Here is a 20,264-nt window from a genome sequence, read left to right as displayed (position 1 = left end):
CCCCACTGCAACTTGAGACCATTACTCCTTGTCCTGTCCTCTTCTACCACTGAGAATAGTCTAAAACCATCCTCTTTGGAACCACCTCTCAGGTAGTTGAAAACAGCTCAAATCCCCCCTCATTCTTCTCTTCTGCAGACTAAACAATCCCAGTTCCGTCAGCCTCTCCTCATAAGTCATGTGTTCCAGACCCCTAATCATTTTTGTTGCCCTTCGCTGGACTCTCTCCAATTTATCCACATCCTTCTTGTAGTGTGGGGCCCAAAACTGGACACAGTACTCCAGATGAGGCCTCACCAATGCCGAATAGAGGGGGACGATAACGTCCCTCGATCTGCTTGCTATGCCCCTACTTATACATCCCAAAATGCCATTGGCCTTCTTGGCAACAAGGGCACACTGCTGACTCATATCCAGCTTCTCGTCCACTGTTACCCCTAGGTCCTTTTCCGCAGAACTGCTGCCTAGCCATTCGGTCCCTAGTCTGTAACTGTGCATTGGGTTCTTCCGTCCTAAGTGCAGGACCCTGCACTTAACCTTATTGAACCTCATCAGATTTCTTTTGGCCCAATCCTCCAATTTGTCTAGGTCCTTCTGTATCCTATCCCTGCCCTCCAGCGTATCTACCACTCCTCCTAGTTTAGTATCATCCGCAAATTTGCTGAGAGTGCAATCCACACCATCCTCCAGATCATTTATGAAGATATTGAACAAAACCAGCCCCAGGACCGACCCCTGGGGCACTCCACTTGACACCAGCAGCCAACTAGACATGGAGCCATTGATCACTACCCGTTGAGCCCGACAATCTAGCCAACTTTCTACCCACCTTATAGTGCATTCATCCAGCCCATACTTCTTTAACTTGCTGATAAGAATTAGCGTCTTGTAGACCTGACTTTTCAATTGACAGGCATTCTTTATTGCAGATCACTTCTCTCCATTTAGTCCACGTCTTTCCTATTCTGATTATTATAAGTTCGTTGTTGAGTTCACCATTATCCTGTACTCTTGAAGCTAGGTGCTTGTACTGCTGTACCTTTGTTAGAGCCTGACCTCCCCAGACTTAGTCTCATTGTCTTCTTGCAAGGTATCATGGGATCTACAGACCATATATTCTCTTTTATTTATGCTGATTTTCGTGCCGTGTGTGCCCTTGGTTTTCTTTCAGTCTCCCACTTCCTCTTTGCTCTCCTCCATGAGCACTACATCATCTGCAAAAAGCATGCACCAAGGTGCCGCTCTCTGAATGTTTTCTGTAAGTGCATCAGGCATCAATGTGAATAAAAAAGGGCTTAAGTTCCGAGCCTTGATGTTCTCTGACACTTATTAGAAACTGTTTACTTTGTCTTCTCACTGTGGTAGCAGCACCCCCAGACATGTTCTGGAAGAGTCTGATGCATCCTTCATGTATCTATTTCATTCTAATGCGTCACTGGGATGACTTCTCTCAGAACGTGGTCCTAAGCCTTATCAAGTTCAGTGAATGCCGTGTGCAGCGTTTTCTCTTCTCTCCATATTTTTCCACAAGCAGTCTTATTGCAAAGATAGCATCTAGTGTTGACTGTCCTGACATGAGTCAAATCTGATTGTCCTGACCTCTACTGCTCTTTGAAGTCTATTATCAATAACTTTCTTCCAGATCTTCATCATGTGGCTCATGAATTTAATGCGCAGTAGTTACCACATTCTTGTGTGTAGCCTTTTCTCTTAAATATTGGTGGTAATTTTTTTTTTTTTCAGGCATCTTCTCAGTCCTCATGAGGCTATGAAACAGTTATGTCAATATGTTCAGACCTACTTGCCCCAAGCACTTGTGTACTTCTGGTGGTATGCTATTGGGGCTGAGAGCTCTGATGTTCCTTATTGCTCAATGCCTCTGCAACTCGAATGACTGGTGCCACCAGATCCTGTCTTGGTTTTATCATTTGGCATGCTTCTCTTAGATTCTCTTCATTCATAATCGGTTCAAAGTTAGTTCTCCACTGTTCCTTAGTCTGTTTCGCATTGATCAGCATATTGCCACTTTGATCTCACTGATGTCTTCAGTTCTCTTATCATAGGTCTTTGCCACTCTGTGTATTTTTCTAAACCCTCCTTCATTTCAAGATGGCTATGTACGCCTTCCAAGGCTTTAGGCTTAGTGGCTACCACCTCTTTCTTTGTTGTCTTTTTGGGTATTTTACACTGCTGAAAATCCTCCTGTTGGAGCCTCATTTGTCAAAGTTTAAAACACTTTTTATTTTCTTTCACAGCTTCTTGAACTTCTCATTCCACCACCAGATCTCACTGGGGGAAAAAGGCTTTTGCTTTTGTTTCACAAATAGGCTCTTTGCATGTTCTTAAATTTTGCCTACAATATGATTCCACCATTGATTCTGTTTATTAAAATTATTATTATATTAAATGTTTGAAATTCATGGCTTTATATTAGCATACTAGGGTCCTTAGCACTCGGCTGAATGCCAAGTTGGGGAATTTTTCTGTTCTGTTTTTTTCTGATTATAATAACTTACTTAACTTTCCTAGCACTGTGCCTATTATGGTGAATGTAGGTGCTACTACAATATAAACAATAATAGAGTAATCAAGGTGAGAGATTTCTTAAGTTAGAGAACGAGGGTTTTAGTAGTGGTGACAGTGAAGGAAGGTGTGTGTGTGTTGATATTAAACAGGAAATTGACTCAAGACTTAGTGATCATTTGAATAAGGAGAAAAGGACCAAGAGAAACATCAGAGTTTGTGAACCTGGGGAGATGAAGAATAAGGCTGGAGAAAGAAGGAAAATAAATTGGAATACTAACCTATTTTATGTAAAATATTCATCTAACATAAAAAATGCAGTAAAAAGTGTGAAGAAAGCTTGGTTTTAAAATAGAAATTTTTTAACAGACATTTTGTTCTTCAAATCTATATGCTTCAGGCTTTAAAAGCATATATAACTTAAAGTTCAGGAGGTTTTAAACTCCATTTGTGTCCCTACAGCCAGCCAGCCACCCGCCCACTCTCAACTGCTGCCCTCTTAGCTCTTAAAGGTTGGGTACAACTCCTTTCATGCTTTACCTTCTGGTGGAAAACCTGAGTCAGGAGTTGGATATGATCTCAGTTTTAGCTTTCTCTTCTAGTAAATAAAACTTTAACGATGCACACCTGCAACTGTAGCTCTGTTGAACTTAGAAAGCAGATGTGTGCTTCAAGAAGAAGAAGAAAAAGTTTTAAAAGGCCTTCTTTGGCCATACTGTTCTCCTTTCAGTAACCTTTCACCAGAAACCTGGGATATTTTTTAAGTTAAACTGTTTCAGTATGTTTCCTAAAATAATCTAAAGATTGACTGCAAGCTAAACAAATTGTTGAATGCAATGATTGGGCCTTCGGGGATTAAGGAATTGGGAAATGAGTCTGAAATAGGAGTTCAGGAAGAGCTCTAGACAGCTTCAAAAAGTCAGAGTTGGACACAAAATGATTTTTAAAAACAATGAAAAGATTTGATGTAGATGGTACAGTGTGTTTCTACTTCTTCTCTCCTAAACTTTTTTAAAACATTCCCCCTGAAAAGATATGTCCAGTAAAATGGAGATAATATTTTAAGAATGTTAAGATATGATTGATTAATGTTAAGATACGATTATTAATGTAGTGCCTCGATGGGCTGATGTTCAGTGTATAAGAAAAACCTTAGAAATCTAGATATAATACCCTATGTGCGTAAGAGTCCAAAACCACTTTGCAAACTATACACATACAGCATCACTGAAATGATGGAGGATGTCAGCCTGGTGGACAACTTTTTTCACAATGGAAGGGGTAGGGGAAGTTTTGGCCATACACCGCGGGAAACTTCTGTTCTGACCAAAAGAGATTTGGGATCTTTTAATGTCTACCCCAGCATTTCTGCTCTGCATAGGTATGGGAATGGTACTTCTTCTTCCCACCAGCCAGAGGCTGGGAGGGGTGCTCGACCCCTGCTGTGCCTCAGGTGCAGCACCCACTTCACCCTTTCCCCCAAGGCCACATCCCCACCCTGCCTCTTCTCACCCTGTTCCATCTCCTCTCCCAAGGCACCCGCCTTTGCTCCTCTCCCTCCCCTCCAGCATGCCACAAAACAGCCAATCGTGCCACAAAACAGCCAATTTTGATTTACCTGAGTGCTTTGCCCTGCTATAGGGTTCCACCACTGCTTGTGACAAAAAATAGCTTCGGGTAGGCAGCTCACAGGGAGATGGTGGCTTAATGCCTAGAAGTTTCCCTGCTGAAGAGGTTTGCAGAAGACAGGCTGGGAGGGGGGGTTCAAACTGTGGGCCATTTTAAGCGGCCTGCGAGCTCCCGCTGGGGAGCAGAGTCTGGGGCTTTCCCAGCGGGGCGCAGGGTCAGGGGCCGCACCACGGCTCCTGGAAGCCGCAGCATAGCCCCGCTCCAATGGCCCCCTCTATCGCTTCAGTGGGAACTGCAGGGTCAGTGCCTATGAATGGAGCGGCGCACAGAGCTTTCTGGTTACGCTGCCGCATAGGAGCCGGAGAAGGGACATGCCGCTGCTTCCGGGAGCCGCTTGAAGTAAGTGCCGCTGGGAGCCTGCACCCCTGAGCCTCTCCCCACACCTCCACTCCCTCCCCCAGCCCTGACCCCCTCCTGCCCTCCAAACCTCTCGATCCCAGCTTGGAACACCCTCTTACACCCCAAACTCCTCGTTCCCAGCTCCACCCCAGCCCAGAACCCCCTCCTGCACCCTGAACTCCTAATTTCTGGCCCCACCCCAGAGCCCGCACCCCCAACCACAGCCCTCACTACCACCACCCCCCGCATCCCAACCCCAAATTTGTGAGCATTCATGGCCCGCCGTACAATTTCTATTCCCAGATGTGGCCCTCGGGCCATAAAGTTTGCCCACCCCTGAGATTGGCAGACCAGAAGTGAGAAACTTGCTCTATGAAGTGGGGCAGTGATGACTAGGGATAATGGGTTAGGGGAAGGAGAGCTGTTTCCAGAGAAGGGATGGAAAAGGTGACAGAACAGTGAGGGTGGCAGGTTGGTGGTGAGAGTGAGAAGAAACAGGAGCTGAATTTACTTGTCTCCCATTCCTTACTTTGTAAGAGTGAAAATACTTGGTGTTTCTGTGGCTTAATGTATGATTTGGATATTTGAAGGCACACTGCCTTTTCCCTTCTGCTTTACTACTACTGGAAACAAGCATTAATGGCCACATAAACATGCATGGGAGTATCTTTTTTCAAATTATTGTACTGTACACTAACTTCAGAGTATTTTTTGACATTCTAACGTTTATTTTATGATCGCATGGTGCAAGTACCATCTTAGCATACAACAGTATGATACCAGAATGATGGAACTTTAGCAATATGCTGCTGTGACATTAGATGCCTGAACACAAGAAGCTGTTGTTTTAGGATGATCAGAAACATCAAATCTATCTACGTGCACATACACACTTTTATTATATGGATCTTCAATGGGTTTGTCTCAAAATAAAGCTCACTTTTTCCATTGGACTAAATGCCACACGAGGTCTTTATCGGATGGGTTTTTGCTCGTATCTGTAGCAGCACTATTTCTGTTTTCAGAGTGGCATTCAGTCCGTTATTTTAAACCCTGGGGCATATTCAGTTCATGTTATCAGTAGACCAGAAATTGCCTGTTGGATTTCTATAAGAAATACTTTTTAATATTCATAAACAGTTTGGCAGAGGCCCAAATTTGTGCTTTTGTATAATCCTTGAATCTAAGGTTTTAATCTGGGGTGTATGGCAACACATTCATCAGTTCATACAATAGTGTGCACAATTTAGATTAAATTGGCTTTTAAAAAGAAAAAACCCAAATCTCCTATGGGCTCACATATTGTAGGATATATTTAAATCCGATGCAGATTAAAAATTATTGAAATAACTAACTTTCTTAGATTCCTACCACAAAACCATTTATGTTATTTAAAATTATATGAAGGCAGGAACTGTGTAGCAAAAATAACAACTTTAGCTTGGCAGCCATCTTTACAGAGCAAATCCAGTGAGCAGTAACAGTAAAAAATGCATTGTAGCAGAAACTTACTTTTTCTGGAACAGGAGACAGAAAACCATATTGTATTTGTGTATGCTGAGTTCCTTTTTTGTAGCAAGAAGGGAAGGGATTGCCTTTTTTATCTCATAGTACATCAAAAAGGGGGAACAGTTAATTTCTCTCATTATTTGTGTGGCACCGTAATTGTACATGACACTGTAGAGTGGATGGAATGTGCTCAATAGCTAACAGAATCATGCTTCAAAGATAGAGACATTACAAAATAATACAGAACATACTAAACAAAGAGTGGAGCTTTAATGCTTTGCATGCTAAATGGGTCCTTAGAATCTTTGAATTAGGAACTGGAGCGAACTGGATGTACATTAACCATAATTCCAGATGTTTTGAATGCTGGGAAGAAAACATGGTGTTACTATTTACTTTTGGGGGAATTCTGTGCCACTGTGCAATGCAGAATTTTGCAGAAATTGATGTTGTGCACACAGAATTTCCTTTTCCCCCCACAGAAATGGGCCGCAGAGATGTTGGCTGCCACTAGGGGATGCTGGACCTGGCAAACCCCAGCTCATAAATAAAAGACAAGGCCGGGGGGAGTGGGCGGGAACGGGAGGTTTTCCAGCAGTTGCTGTTTCCAGCATGTCCTGAAGGAGGGTGACCGCGACGTGCAGGAAACTCCAAGCAAGCCCAGGACCCAGCGTCAGGCTGTTTCTTCCTCTGGATCCCTGGGTTCTAGCAGATAGGATCTGTGAGTGTCTTGGCTGGGGCAGCCCACAGCTGGGCTCTGAAGCATAGAGGATATGAGTGTCTGGGCTGGGGAGGGGGATCCTGCAGCTGGCCTCTGGTGGGTAGGGGTAGGTGGTGAGAGTGTGTGTGAGCTGGGTGGGGAGGGCTGCAGTTCACTTCTGGGGGAAGAATGTGTGGGCTGGGGGGGGGGCTGCAATTGGGCTCTGCGGAGGGGGGCTGCAGCTGGGCTCTGGAGGGGGAGAGGGAGGGAAGGAGAATGTCTGGGCTGGAGGGGAAAAGTGAGGAAGAGAATGAGTTTGAGAGAAAAGAGTAACTTCCTTTAGACCAGTGGTTCTCAAACTTTTGTACTGGTGACCCCTTTCACACAGAAAGCCTCTGAGTGCAGACCCTCCCCCCTCTTATAAATTAAAAACATTTTTATATTTAATATATTTAACACCATTATAAATGCAGGAGGCAAAGCGTGGTTTGGGATGGAGGCTGACAGCTCGCAACCGCCCATGTAATAACCTCACGACCCCATGAGAGGTCCCGAACCCCAGTTTGAGACGTACTGGACCAAATTCACTGTTGGTATAACTGCACTGACTTAATTGAACTTGCTCCCATTTATGCCTGTAGTGAATTTGTTCATTGGATGGAAGGTGGTGGCAAGACATCGAAGAAGAGTGATCAGAGAGGGCAAATGGAGATGTAGAACTGGACATAGATCACAAGTGGATAAATATTTGAGAATAATTATTGTAGAGGTGGATAGCTGAATCAATAAGAGCTGATCAAATGAGTTTAGGATATAAGAGTTGAGGTAGAAAAGACAAGAACCTAGGATGGAATACTGTAGAATTCAGGTCCAGGGCTTTGGAGCTGTGCTCCGGCTCCACTCCAGCTCCAGGCAAAAACCTGCAGCTCCACTGGTCTGGAGCTGCTCCGCACTCCAGCTCTGGGCTCCGCTCCAAAGCCGTGGTAGAATTCCAGCTAAGACACCTGGTAGTAATACTCTTTCACTACTGATGCTCAATTGTAATTAATTTTGGTTTCTGTTGAAATGAAGGCGCTATTCTGTTGAGAGTATTATTAATGGAAACTCTATAGATTTGTTGTAGACATTACAATGTTTGAGTGAGAATTTATTGTCGAACATTATTTTTTAACCACAACCTAAAATACAAAACAATTCAAAGCTTTTATTCTACTACATGAGGACTCTGAAGTGTGTTGCAGAAATCAAATTGAAAGGAAAATCTGATAGTTGCCACTGTCTTTAAAAACTTGCTTTTTAGGTTTTAGTTTATTAATACAAGACATGTTGTGTATTTACAGTTTCATTTATGATGATATTCTGTCAACACTGTATAACAGAAGGGAAAGGAAACATTCTTCTGAGAAGTTCTATGTGAGGTGCTGAAAGGTTGACGTAACTTGTGTAAAGATTTTAAAAAATCAGTCTGTCAGTATAAAGTATAAACTAAGCTTGTTTTTTCACAAAGAAAGATTGATTTAATCCTTGGCATACGTATTTCAGTGCCTTGGACCTACACTGCTGTATACAGAAAGTCAGTTTTCAAATGTTATCTGAAAGTTTCGTTGCTTAGTGGTTTTAAACACTTCCATGTTTTTCCACATCTTAAAATTATTATATTAATTTGTGATTATTCAAACAGTTTTTTAAAAAGACTGACAACGAAACAAGCATTCACCTTTGCAGAAATTACTTTAATACAGTACAAATCTGTACTTTGATTTAATGCCTAGTTTATCTGTATTATTTTCCTGTTTGTTTCATTTGTTTCATATTACATAACATACTGTGCAAATTATACACAGGCTAATTGTAAAGATTTCCTAAGCATACACTGTATTAAAAATGGGCTGGAAGAATAGATCAGACACACAGTTATCTATGAATATTTGAAGACTATGTTCAGTAGTCAGAGAGAGTTCAGTGTGGTACAAAAAGGGTTAAAATGGAGTAAGTGGTTGAAATCACAAAAAGGAAAACGAGGCTGAAAAAACTCCTAATGGTAAGATCTGCTGTACTGTAGACTAGTCACCTGTGAGGACTGTGGAAAACCCTATTATATGAGACATTTAAAGTAAGACTGGACAACGTACTAGAAAACATATTAAGAATGGCCATACTGGATCAGACCAGTGGTCTGTCCAGCCCAGTATCGTGTCTTCTGACAGTGACCAATGCCAGATGCTTCAGAGGGAATGAACAGAACAGGGCACTTATCGAGTGATCCATCCATCCCCTGCTGAAGGAAACTATCCTGCAATGGCAAGTAGAAGGAGTAGGGCTCTGATTCTGAAATCAGATCTGTGCAGTTAGACACTTACCCAATGGAGTTTCCCATGGGTGTATATCAGTGCTGCAGCTGGGAGCACGTCTCCCAACTCAGGTAGACAGACACGTGCTAGCTCTGCACTGGCTAGCACACTAAAAATAACTGTGTGGATGTTGTGGCAGGGCAGTGGCTTGGGTTAGCCACCCTAGTTCAACCCCTGGCAGTCAGGTGGGCTTGGACTGAGGCTGCTAGCCCAAGCCACTGCCCACCACAACATCCACGCTTACTTTTAGTATGGTAGTTGAGCAAAGCTAGCACAAGAGTTTGTCTACCCAGGCAGGGAGGGATGCTCCCAGCTGCAGCGTTGACATACCTACTGACTTCAGTATTCTCGGACTAAAAACTTAAAAATGTGTTTCAGTGGAGTCCAATAAATTCCTTCCTCCCACCTACCCAGAAACATAGACTTTACAAAATATTCCTCCCTGCCAACTCTTTCGTTATTTACTATCACTCCACCTGATTTACCGCCACTGTATAATACAGTTATAGTTTAAGAAGCAAAGTGACATCTATATTCAGGTAGTATACACATTTCTATTCAAAGGAATCGTTTTTGTTTCTTTAACACTTTCCCTTTTACCTGTTAGACTGAAATTTTGGCAGGTGTTCAGTGTGCAAGAACTTCTTAAAATCTGAGTCAAACGTTTTAACCATTTTCCAGAATGAAAAATATTTTCCCATTATTTAAAAAAAAAAACACATGCAAGCTAGAAACTTGAAATCTTGGCAGGGAGTTGGTGTCTTGGTCGCTAGGATGTGCCTTTGCGTGGACTGGTGATTTGTCAATGGTATAAGAGTTTAAAAACATGTTTGTGTGTTTTGTGCATGCATGAGCATGCTTGATTGATTGTTACACAATATATTCACAAGGAGAGAGAGAGGAGATGCGGGAGGGGCAATAGCCTATCCGCTTCTATTCACCCGACCCCACCCCACCCATGGCTCCCACCCAAGCACTACAGGAAGTCTTCATACTGTCGACCTATAGTACCAGTTTGACAAATTTACTCAGGTCCTTCAGATTAAGTCCTGTCTGGTGAACCACAGAGAATTCACCTGAGAAGCAAACTGCTTCATAATCAAAGTTGGTAGCTCTGCTCTTGAAGTAATTTCATTTGCCATTCCCCCTCTCCCTGCTCCTGTTTATAATGGCTAGGAGTACGCATGAGCCTTGAAACTGAAGGCTCAGCACAGAGACACTCAATCCTGAGTGCTACTCTCTCCTAAAGGAATAATACAAATTGGAAGTGGGGTGCTTGGAATCTCTGGTGTCATAAACTTTTTCTGTATGCATGATCAAAAGAAAAGTTGACATCAGATGAAGAAAAGAATACAAAAAATGGTCAATTATCTTGAATTTGGCCCTTCGTGCTCCACTCTGGCGAGGAATGGATGGATGGGGAGGGTACTATGCGCAGCCTGCAATGGAGCAGGGAGTGGACTCTAGAACGGACAGTGGGGACTGGTCAGTGCCCTGGGGCATGGGGTTCCCCGATCCTCCACTGCAAAACAGCACACCCAAAGCCCTCCCCCGGCAACCAAGTTGGAGAGGATAGTTCGATGCATGCTGGCGGGGGGGTTCCCAATACTCCCCAGTGCAAAATAGCATGCACATACCCCTCTGCCTGCAAGCCAGACGATGAGAAAGGGAGGAGGAAACCTTCCGGCTGAGCCTCTGCTGCTCTCCCAACCCCAACTTTTTCCCCCTCCCCTCAAAAATCTCTCTTCCAAACCCTAACTCCAAACTCTCCCTACACATGCTCTCCATGCAGGCTCTATCAGGCAGGGCAAGTGGATGGGGTTGTGTGCCCTGGAGCTGTGCTGAAAGGCCAGGGTTGGGAAGGGAGTGGAAAGATACAGTTTGGGAGGGACAATGCCCCTACACGCCCCCCCAGTCTCCACTCCCTGGATGTGACATCACAACATGACAAACATTGCTCTTATGTGGTAGCTATGTTCCTGTTACCAAGTGGACAATTCACAGTAGGGAAAGTCTTCTCAACGGAAATATTGCTCATAAGCGACGGTTGCTCTTACAAGGTGTTGCTGCAAACAAGGGTCTATTGTGCTTGGATACCAAGGTTGAGAGATTCCAGATATTATTTATGGTTCCAGAACACTTACACTATTCAGAAGCATGAGTGATCTTGGAAAAGTACTGGCTATATTATGCTTTGCCAGGGTTTTCCATTGTATTAAAAATTCTGATTTCTTATCAAGTAGTAGCTTTATACAACTGCCTAGTTGATGTAATTTTGCTCCATTCAAGAAAAGGAATGGGAGACTAAATGGGATCATAGCTGTGAGCAGCGCAATCTGGGAAACAGACAGATTCCAGAACTTGTCTGAACCACAATCCCAGACTATCTGATCTGTTCCACTCAGATCTGTAAGGTTAGGAAGAACAGAGTTCATGAATTACTTATGTATAACATAAAAATATAGTTATGGCTAATAGCACTCTAGAACTTTGCTAAGAAAGATTAGGAAATATCATTATGTCACATGCACAGTTAAATTCCTTTAATATAACAGCATAATCTCTCACCAAAACACAATATAAACCTTAAATAGGATGTACCACTCCAAATAGTACTGTGCTTTCACCTCTGTTCTAACTACAAACAATGTGGGACTGTGTGTGCCTTTTATGTAATATATATAGTTGTGTCCTGAAATTTAAAAGTATGCAGAAATGATATAGGTAAAGGTATACAATGAACCTTGGACACCAATATCGATTAATCCTTCTGAGACAGTTCTGGTTTCTCCTTGCCAAAATATGGTAAATAGAAAATTAAATAGTCTCGGCTTTGTTCCTTGGAAGATTACTAAAAGGTGAAGTGAAGCTTCTTTCTCTTACTTTCTGGCAGGAGAGCAGCAGCGTCCATAAGTGCCAAGTGTAATAGAATTAAATAAACTTAACCTTTATCATTAAAAGAAAATTAACTAGAAATGAAAAACTTGCTTTGAATTTTATGAAAGCAGAGAAAAAGTAGTCCAGGAACTTGAGGAAGGTGACTAGCTGATTGTTTCCATCTTATTTATGGATGACCTAGGGTGGCTGCTGGTGTACATTACTTGAATTATAATAATACTTTTCACTTATATAGCACCTTTTCTCTTAGGATATCAAGGCTGTTATCCCCTCTGTTTCTTATGGGGAAAATCAGAGGCAGTTTGGGTTCTTTAGCTGATTTCTAAGACTCTGTAATAGTCCTCCCTAAAATGAAGTACATGAAAAGTTTCATATCTGGCTTGTCATAAGCACTATTTATTATACTGATGTGTTTCTAATGTTTGTTGAAACACTGAATGTTACAGTATCTCAATCTCCAACTATTTCATGGTAACTTTGAAAGAATTATTTATATCCTACTTACTAGTTCCAGATTTCTGTGGTAAGTTTGATTACCAGTTTTAGAATGTAGTTTTCCATTACTGTATTTTTCTAAAGCAGAAAAGCTGTGCAGTAGAATTAAAAGTAATATGTTGATGAAATGAACGCTTGAGAAAATTTTAAATTTCAGTGGAACCATTAGCATCTCCATATTATTACTTGTGAAGGGGACCAACCAAATAAAAAAAATTTTTTTGATGCACTAAATCTTAACCAGCTTGGGAAGTAATAACATCTAAACTGTACTGAAATCTTACTTGTAAACCATAGTATTTAGTATTAATGGATAGGTTGTGCAGCCATTACTGTATTGAGCTGTGATCTTTATTTTATTTAACTTATATCACACCTCTTTCACTTTGTAATGAAGTCAGTCATGTTGTGATTTAGGACTGTACTTTGTTTTTAATTTCTTATTCAAACTCTTATTCAGATGCAGGCATGTTTCAGTGCAAGACTCTTTTATTTTTGCTTTCAGATGGTCTTCTTGTTGTTGGTGTCCATTCAGCGAAGTTCCCAAACGAAAAGGTTCTCAATAACATTAAAAGTGCTGTTCTTAGATATAACATTACCCACCCTGTGGTAAATGATGCTGATGCAACACTTTGGCATGAGCTGGAAGTGTCTTGCTGGCCAACTCTGGTCATTCTTGGGCCTCGTGGAAATATGCTGTTTTCTCTTGTTGGAGAGGGACACAAAGATAAATTATTTTTATTTACTTCTATTGCTCTGAAGTTCTACAAAGAGAAAGGACAAATCACAGATAACAAAATTGGAATAAAATTGTACAGAGACTCTCTGCCTTCTTCTCCCTTGCTGTTTCCTGGCAAAGTGACTGTAGACAATTCAGGAAATAGACTCGTGATAGCAGATACCGGACATCACAGGATTTTGGTTGTCAGGAAAAATGGGCAAATCCTACACACCATTGGAGGTAAGATTTACATTAATTTCTCAGAATCATGTTATTTTAGAGCATAGCCTTTTCAGAGAAGTTCTGCATTCTTTGTGTTCAGCGCTCAGCATATTGTAGACATTTGAAAATAATTACTGATTTTTTTTCAACTATTTTGTTTAAGCATTTTGCTTACAACTCCCTTTTAAATATTTTTTTTGGATAGTAAAATAACTTTTAGAACAAATCTGTGTGAGAGACTCTATGAATACACTTGTTTAAGGTGCCTCATGTTTCTAATTGTTAGAGTAATTTTGACATTTTTATATTAATTTCAACATGCAGTACAGATAGCAGAGTATAGAATCTGCCCAGACAATTACTAGTTATAGATCGCTTTGTGTACATAGTGCTGTACATCTAAATAGCAGGTACTCTGTCGCTCCTTCCCTGACACCGCAAAGACAGAATCCACTGCAAGGGAGTGGGTGAGCCAGGGAGATGAGGCGAGACACAAACACCTCCCTCAGTCCACTGAAAATGCAATACTGATGAACCCTTTCTTATTAGTGGAATCCTGAGGCCAGCTGCTAACTCGGGATTTTCTAGGAGCATTGCTCTTTAACAATCTCATGTAGTGTCTGCAACAAATTAATTGAAGTCTTGAACTGTTGTATAGAAACCTAAAAGTCTAGAAATTGACTAGAAATAATTGTCAAACTGCCTAGTCCTTTTTTCCTAACAAAGCAAGAATGCAAAAGTAACATACTGCATAGTGAGAAGTAAACTACATATTTAAATTTTAGTTACTAAGATAGCCTGGGTAGCAAAGGTAATTTTTAATGTCTCTTTAAAAGTGTTCAGCTTTCTCTTTTGTTCACCACACAGACCTAATCATTCTTCTGCACCTCTTATATGCATTTTTTGTTATAATCTTACATAAAAAAAGTGAACAGTGATTGCATCTTATAGGTTCTTTTGGTCATATCTATATTAAACGTATACCTGTTATAACAGCTCAATTACAAGCCGTCCTACTGACAACCACTATTGACAAATTTTTTTATGGGTCTGATGCAAAACCATTAAAGTCAAAGGAAAGTTTCCCATTGACATCAGTGAGTTTTTCACCAGGCCCTCTGTGTATATATGGGTTATTTCAATTCATCTGCCATTGAATAACACCTGCTTCGTTGTAGGATGTTGCAGTTACTAAAACAGTGCCAGCAATACTACAGTTTTTAAAACAGGAACCTTATTAGCTGAATGACAGCAGATTAAGTAGGCAGAACATAATTATCCAAGTAAAAAATCTGATCAGGACACCAGCGTTAGCACCTTCCACAACAGCAGAGGTTTTATGTGAATTCTTATGACCAGTAAGATGGCGTTTCTAACAGCAAGGTGTTCCTTAATATGATGTTGGGTTAGCCATTCAATAGTGATTCAAAGGAAAGAGTACTATCTATTTTAATTAATAAGACCACTTATCCCATCCTGTGCAGTCTCTGAGAGGTCTTGCATCCAAGTACTTTTTGAGCTTGATTCTGCATAAATAATTAAATTTGGCATTGTCACATCCTGTATTTGCTATCTGTAAACCCTAAACTGTCATCTTACAATTTATATGTAAAAGTTAATAGTAATTTGTTTATTTTAGTGACTCAGTAAAAGAGTTGTGGGCAGAAAACAATGTAGCAAAGATTATAATTCAGTAATAAGTGTTGGTATCCACTAAGGTTAAAATAACTGAATTTGCGTCATTGATCGTGATCCAAACTTAATAAAGTCTAAATGTCTTCCTGTGACAGCTGCCGCTAATTCATTTTACAGTATATTCTGTCTCTCATTGTAAGATATGATACTTACGTTTACAGTTTTTTATGTAGATCATGATGCTCTTCTCTCTCCTTATCGTGCTGTCTAGAAGGCTAACTAGATGCATTCTTCATGCTGCCCTTTACATGCAGTTCAATACCTCTTTGTTGCTAGTAATTACTGATCAAGAACTATTTTTGCTAGCTGAAAATTACCTTGATTTGCAGCTTATCCAGAACACTAAATAATCGAAGTAAATAAAAATAATGAAGTTAAAATGTTTGTAGCTAATTTGCTTTGACGTAGCCAGGATTAAAATACTGAGAGATGGCTTTTCTGAAATTGTGTCTGTCTTAGTCTAAGAAAAGAGAAGCAATTTAGAATCCCAATAAAAAACTTTTATTGTGAATGTTGCTTGAGCGGAGAACCCATGTATGCCTAGAACTTGAGGAGAAAAATGTCAGAATATTGAATTGTATCATTGCTGTTGCACAGCAAGGTGATTCTAAAATGAAACTATACAGAAGAGATCTAAAAAATAACTGAACTGTATGCAGAGCTGCAAAAGCACCTTGTGGAAAATGCTTAAATCTGTAAAATAATTGTACATGTGATTGCTTACTGTTTTCCTTTTTGTGCAGTGTGAAATTTTATTCTCTTGATTGGGTTGTTTCATGTTTAGGACCAAACAGTGGGAGAAAAGATGGAAGATTTTCAGAGGCAGCATTCAATTCACCGCAAGGGGTGGCTATAAAGAATAACATTATTTTTGTAGCTGATACAGAAAACCATCTGATTAGAAAGGTAAAATTTTCATTTAAAAGCAAGTTAAAGGATAACAGTGCAAATTCTATTCCCAGTTGCACAGATGAAAATTGACATCAAAGAAATTATTCACAAATTATGCTGTGTAACTGAGAGTAGAATTTGGCCCAGTATTTATCAATAACTTAACCAATACTTTCTGCCCAATTTGTTTTTAGAGGAATCATGTCCACTTTTGCTATATTTAAATACTTGAAAACTATTAATAACAGCAATTTAATACTTTCCTAATGGAAAATGTTCAATAATAATTGAAATATTGTGTGCCATGACTTTTTTCCAGTAAAATGATGCATACCTGATTGTCCTGACAAACCCCTGATTTGCCTATTATTTTGCTATGAGAAATATCTACTGTTAGTAATGAATATGGAAATTGTTTTCCCTTCATTTCAAGTTACAAACCTAACATCATACTTTTATGTACAGTACAAGTATTGTGGCGCTGTGGTAGAGTAGGACTCATAGTTTTTGTAGAGCTATGCAGTAGATAACAAGCCACAAGTAGTCATTTATATTCTTATAAATTTAGGATTCTCACTATGTGAATTTATAGACTCGATTCCTCCCGGTTATTAAATGAAAGGCTATGCTGTTGTAAATGTGGTACTCCTTAATTTTGTGATTTGGATCTTGGATGTGGCCTGCGATTGATTCAGAAGACCAAGGAGTTGCAGTTCATGGGAGCAAAAAGATGACATCTTACTGATGAAAGCATTTTCTACATATCATAGAAACTTATTTCTTTAGCACATAGTTATTCCTAGATGATTAACCATTGCCCTTTTTCTGAAGGGGTACTTGGATAGCACAATCTTTAAAGAACTGAGGTAATCTAAAAGCTATTTTTGTGTGTTTCAGTTGTTTTTGATGCTAGCAAAAGACAAATTTAAATGTAAAAGTGGAATTATTGGTACAGATGTGGTGTAATATTGCATATAAGCAGGCTCCTCTTTATTCCTTTTTTACATAATCATCAGGAGTAATTAATGACAAATTGGAGGAAGACTCAATCAGAAAATCCTTTGTGAAAATTGAAAATGAATGCAGGAGGAGAGCGGGGGATTGAGAAGGCAGAGATGAAACAGAACATTCTTTTTCACTGAAATAGGCATAAATTAAGCTTTGTCTACATTAGCATTTGTGGAGGAGTGGAGAGCTCCTACACAGGAGATCTTATAGCTGTGCAGCTGCAGTGGTACAGCTGTGCTGCTGTAAGATCTGTAGTGTAGACATAGCCTGAGTTGCACATCTTACTAATTAAGTAAATTCTAGAGTATCATTTGCCGTGTGCACATTATGATACATGGTATGTTTTTGTGTGTATATAATTTTTTTAAAACACATTGTTTTATTTTAAAATAAAATTCTAACATAGGTGTCCATTGTCCGTGCACTTTTGTAGAGAAGACCTGATATATTTCTTTAGTTGCTTTGACTTAATCATGACAGAAAGGTCATTTACCATTTTGGTGCAGATGGAAAATAAAATGAGGCTTTTCAATAAGTCTACTAATTTTAGCAAAGTTGTTAATTGTCTTGTAAAATACGTGACACTCAAATTGGCAATCAGTTTCTGTCTGTAGGCAACTTGTTACATAGCAGACTTTCTGTTTTAGGGTAAGTCTACACAGGAGCTAGAGCTGTAATTCCTAGCTTGTGTAGACATATCCACTCTAGCCCTGATCAAACTAGCTTGTTAAAAACTAGAAGTGAAGCTTCCATGGCATGAGCAGTGCATTGGGCAAACCACCCGTGAGAATGGTCCTGTCTGACACCATAGGCACATACTTGAAGTGGCTTGCCCGTTCCATCGCTCACAAAACCACAGCTATATTTCTATTTTTAGTGTGCTCGCTCGATGAGAGCTAGCATGGGTGTGTTTACCCAACTGGGAAATTACATCTCCTGCTCCAGTGTAGACGTACCCTTAGACATTTAGGTCAGTTAGCTTAGGAAAAAGTCAATATCACCGCCTATAAAATCATTGTATGTATTACTTTTTTCCCTCTTAGATTGATCTTGAATTAGAGATGGTGAACACTGTAGCAGGCATTGGAATACAAGGCACGGACAAGGAGGGTGGAGCAAAAGGAGAGGAGCAGCCCATCAGCTCACCATGGGATGTGATCTTTGGAAGTTCAGGTACTGTATCGATTGAGCTTGAAATTTTGCACATTTAAATAAGCATTTTGGCATATTTAAATCGGCTTGCCAAATATATATATTTTTACGAATTGTCTAATTCTTAGATGTAAAATCAGTTTGTTTTCATAATCTGGCCTAATGAGCTATGGCTTTCATGCACACAGATACCACAGTTTTCCGCAGGTATCAAATCCAGGTTTGTTAGCATAAAAATGAAGGCTCTGCTACCTGAGGAGAATTTTGTGAATTGTAGTAGGCTGAATAATCCCTGGGATCAGACACTAGAGGGAGTCATGATCACTTGCACTAGCTCCGGAGTAGGCAACCTATGGCACGCTTGCCAAAGGCGGCACGGGAGCTGATTTTCAGTGGCACTCACGCTGCCTGGCTCCTGGCCGCTGGTCCGGGGGTCTCTGCATTTTAATTTAATTTAAATGAAGCTTCTTAAACATTTTAAAAACCTTATTTACTTTACATACAACAATAGTTTAGTTATGTATTATGGACTTATAGAAAGAGACCTTCTAAAAATGTTAAAATATATTACTGCACTAGCCCATTGTATTGCACAAGAATCATTCAGACAGCAACTGTAATTTAATAGGCTCTTTTAAAATGTGTGTATACATTAGAAAGCTAATGCACCACCTTCCTACAATAGGCCATCAAAGATCTCTAACCATTTGTAAACATTAGGATTTAGGAAATGGAAATGACACTAATTTGGGATTTGCTGTGTTCATTCCTGGATCCGTGACAAAAAGCATTGCTAGATGGAAGGACCGTTGTTGACTACAATCTGGGCTAAAAATGAAAGCTCTACACAACTGGTAAGACAAAAAATATCTCAGCTTCCCACGGATATATAACTTTCTTTCCCAGTACAGTTGATACACATTTGAGCTTGACATCACATAACTGTGGTTTATTATTTTACTTTTTCACTCAATGTCTATTCCAACATGATTTAGCAGCTGCTATTTCAAGATCCATAACAACTAGAAACCAATATTTCATATCACCTTAAAGTTTAGAACCTCAGCATTCAGTTGGTATAAAAAGTTGACTTTGACCTCCAGCATTTCTTCTAAATAAGCCTCTAAAATAATGTCAGAAGTTGAAGGTGTAGGCAAAAAAGAGTGTGATATGAATGGTATGAGTTGAGTCTGATATCTCTAATTAGAAGTACTTTGGTGAGCCCAGTACAAATACTTCCAGGACAGTAAAGTTTTCTAAGCACTAATCTTGGGTCAGATATCAGAGAAAAACAGTCTGAGTGTGAATTTAAAGAATTTAAATCTGTGTAATGGAGAGTGGTACCACCCGTGGCCTTGGTTATTGGGAAGTGTGACAGGTAACTGCACCCATATGTATTATTAGCATTTTTAGCTTGTCCTGTATTAGTGCTACATGATCTTTCTTATATGTGTGGTTTCTGTCCAAAGAGTTTTCTCCATATGGTTAGGGTTCATCAATAACCTGCCTACAAAAGGCCCAGTCACTAATGTGAAGTGAATGCCTTGCCTTGTGCAGTGTGGTGTAGCTAGAGGCTGAGCCTTCTGAACTTTATCCTGACTGGTTATGCCATTCTCCTTTATTTCTGGAACCTCATGTAATGAGTAGCCAATTGCCTTGGTTATATGAATATGGTCTTTTGTGGGACCCTTTGGGACCATGCGACACCCTGAACTTGGATAAACAGATACGCACAGCTTTGAACTGTGCAGTGTGTAACTTAAGCTGCTTAGTGGAGTAGTCTGAAGTATCCAATAGGCAAGTGTATATTTTGCTTATAATTTATTTCATGGTGCTGGCCTCTATTTCTATCAGGTGCCAAAAAAATCTGTTTGTTTTTTAAAGATAGCATTGATTGTTAAATGAGGCATTAACTGATGGGCTCTTTGTGAGAGACAAGAATAGAAATTGTGGATAACAGCCTAGGCATCTGACACATTAAAAATATGGTTCCTGGTTTTCCACTGCCTTTCTCCTTCTGATTTGATAGCGTTTTACTTTCACATTTCACAAATATAAATGACAGCACATA

At 40.1% G+C, this 20,264-nt stretch overlaps 1 protein-coding gene across 4 annotated transcripts in view; it reads left to right on the top strand.

Annotated features, from left to right (window-relative positions):
• Window positions 1-20,264, top strand: part of NHLRC2 (NHL repeat containing 2) — a 65,517-nt gene that overhangs the window by 8,985 nt on the left and 36,268 nt on the right. For all 4 annotated transcript variants that reach the window (XM_084635040.1, XM_084635038.1, XM_084635041.1 and 1 more), the window contains exons 3-5: window positions 13,010-13,465; window positions 15,927-16,048; window positions 18,085-18,214. In XM_084635040.1, coding sequence (XP_084491166.1) covers window positions 13,010-13,465; window positions 15,927-16,048; window positions 18,085-18,214 — 708 coding nt within the window. The remainder of the gene's footprint in view (window positions 1-13,009; window positions 13,466-15,926; window positions 16,049-18,084; window positions 18,215-20,264) is intronic.

The sequence above is a fragment of the Lepidochelys olivacea genome (assembly GCF_965140295.1).
Source record: "Lepidochelys olivacea isolate rLepOli2 genome assembly, chromosome: 7".
In the NCBI taxonomy this organism is placed as follows: Eukaryota; Metazoa; Chordata; order Testudines; family Cheloniidae; genus Lepidochelys; species Lepidochelys olivacea.
The sequence above is the reverse complement of the archived record's forward strand: the minus strand, read 5'-3'. Positions and strand labels throughout refer to the sequence as shown.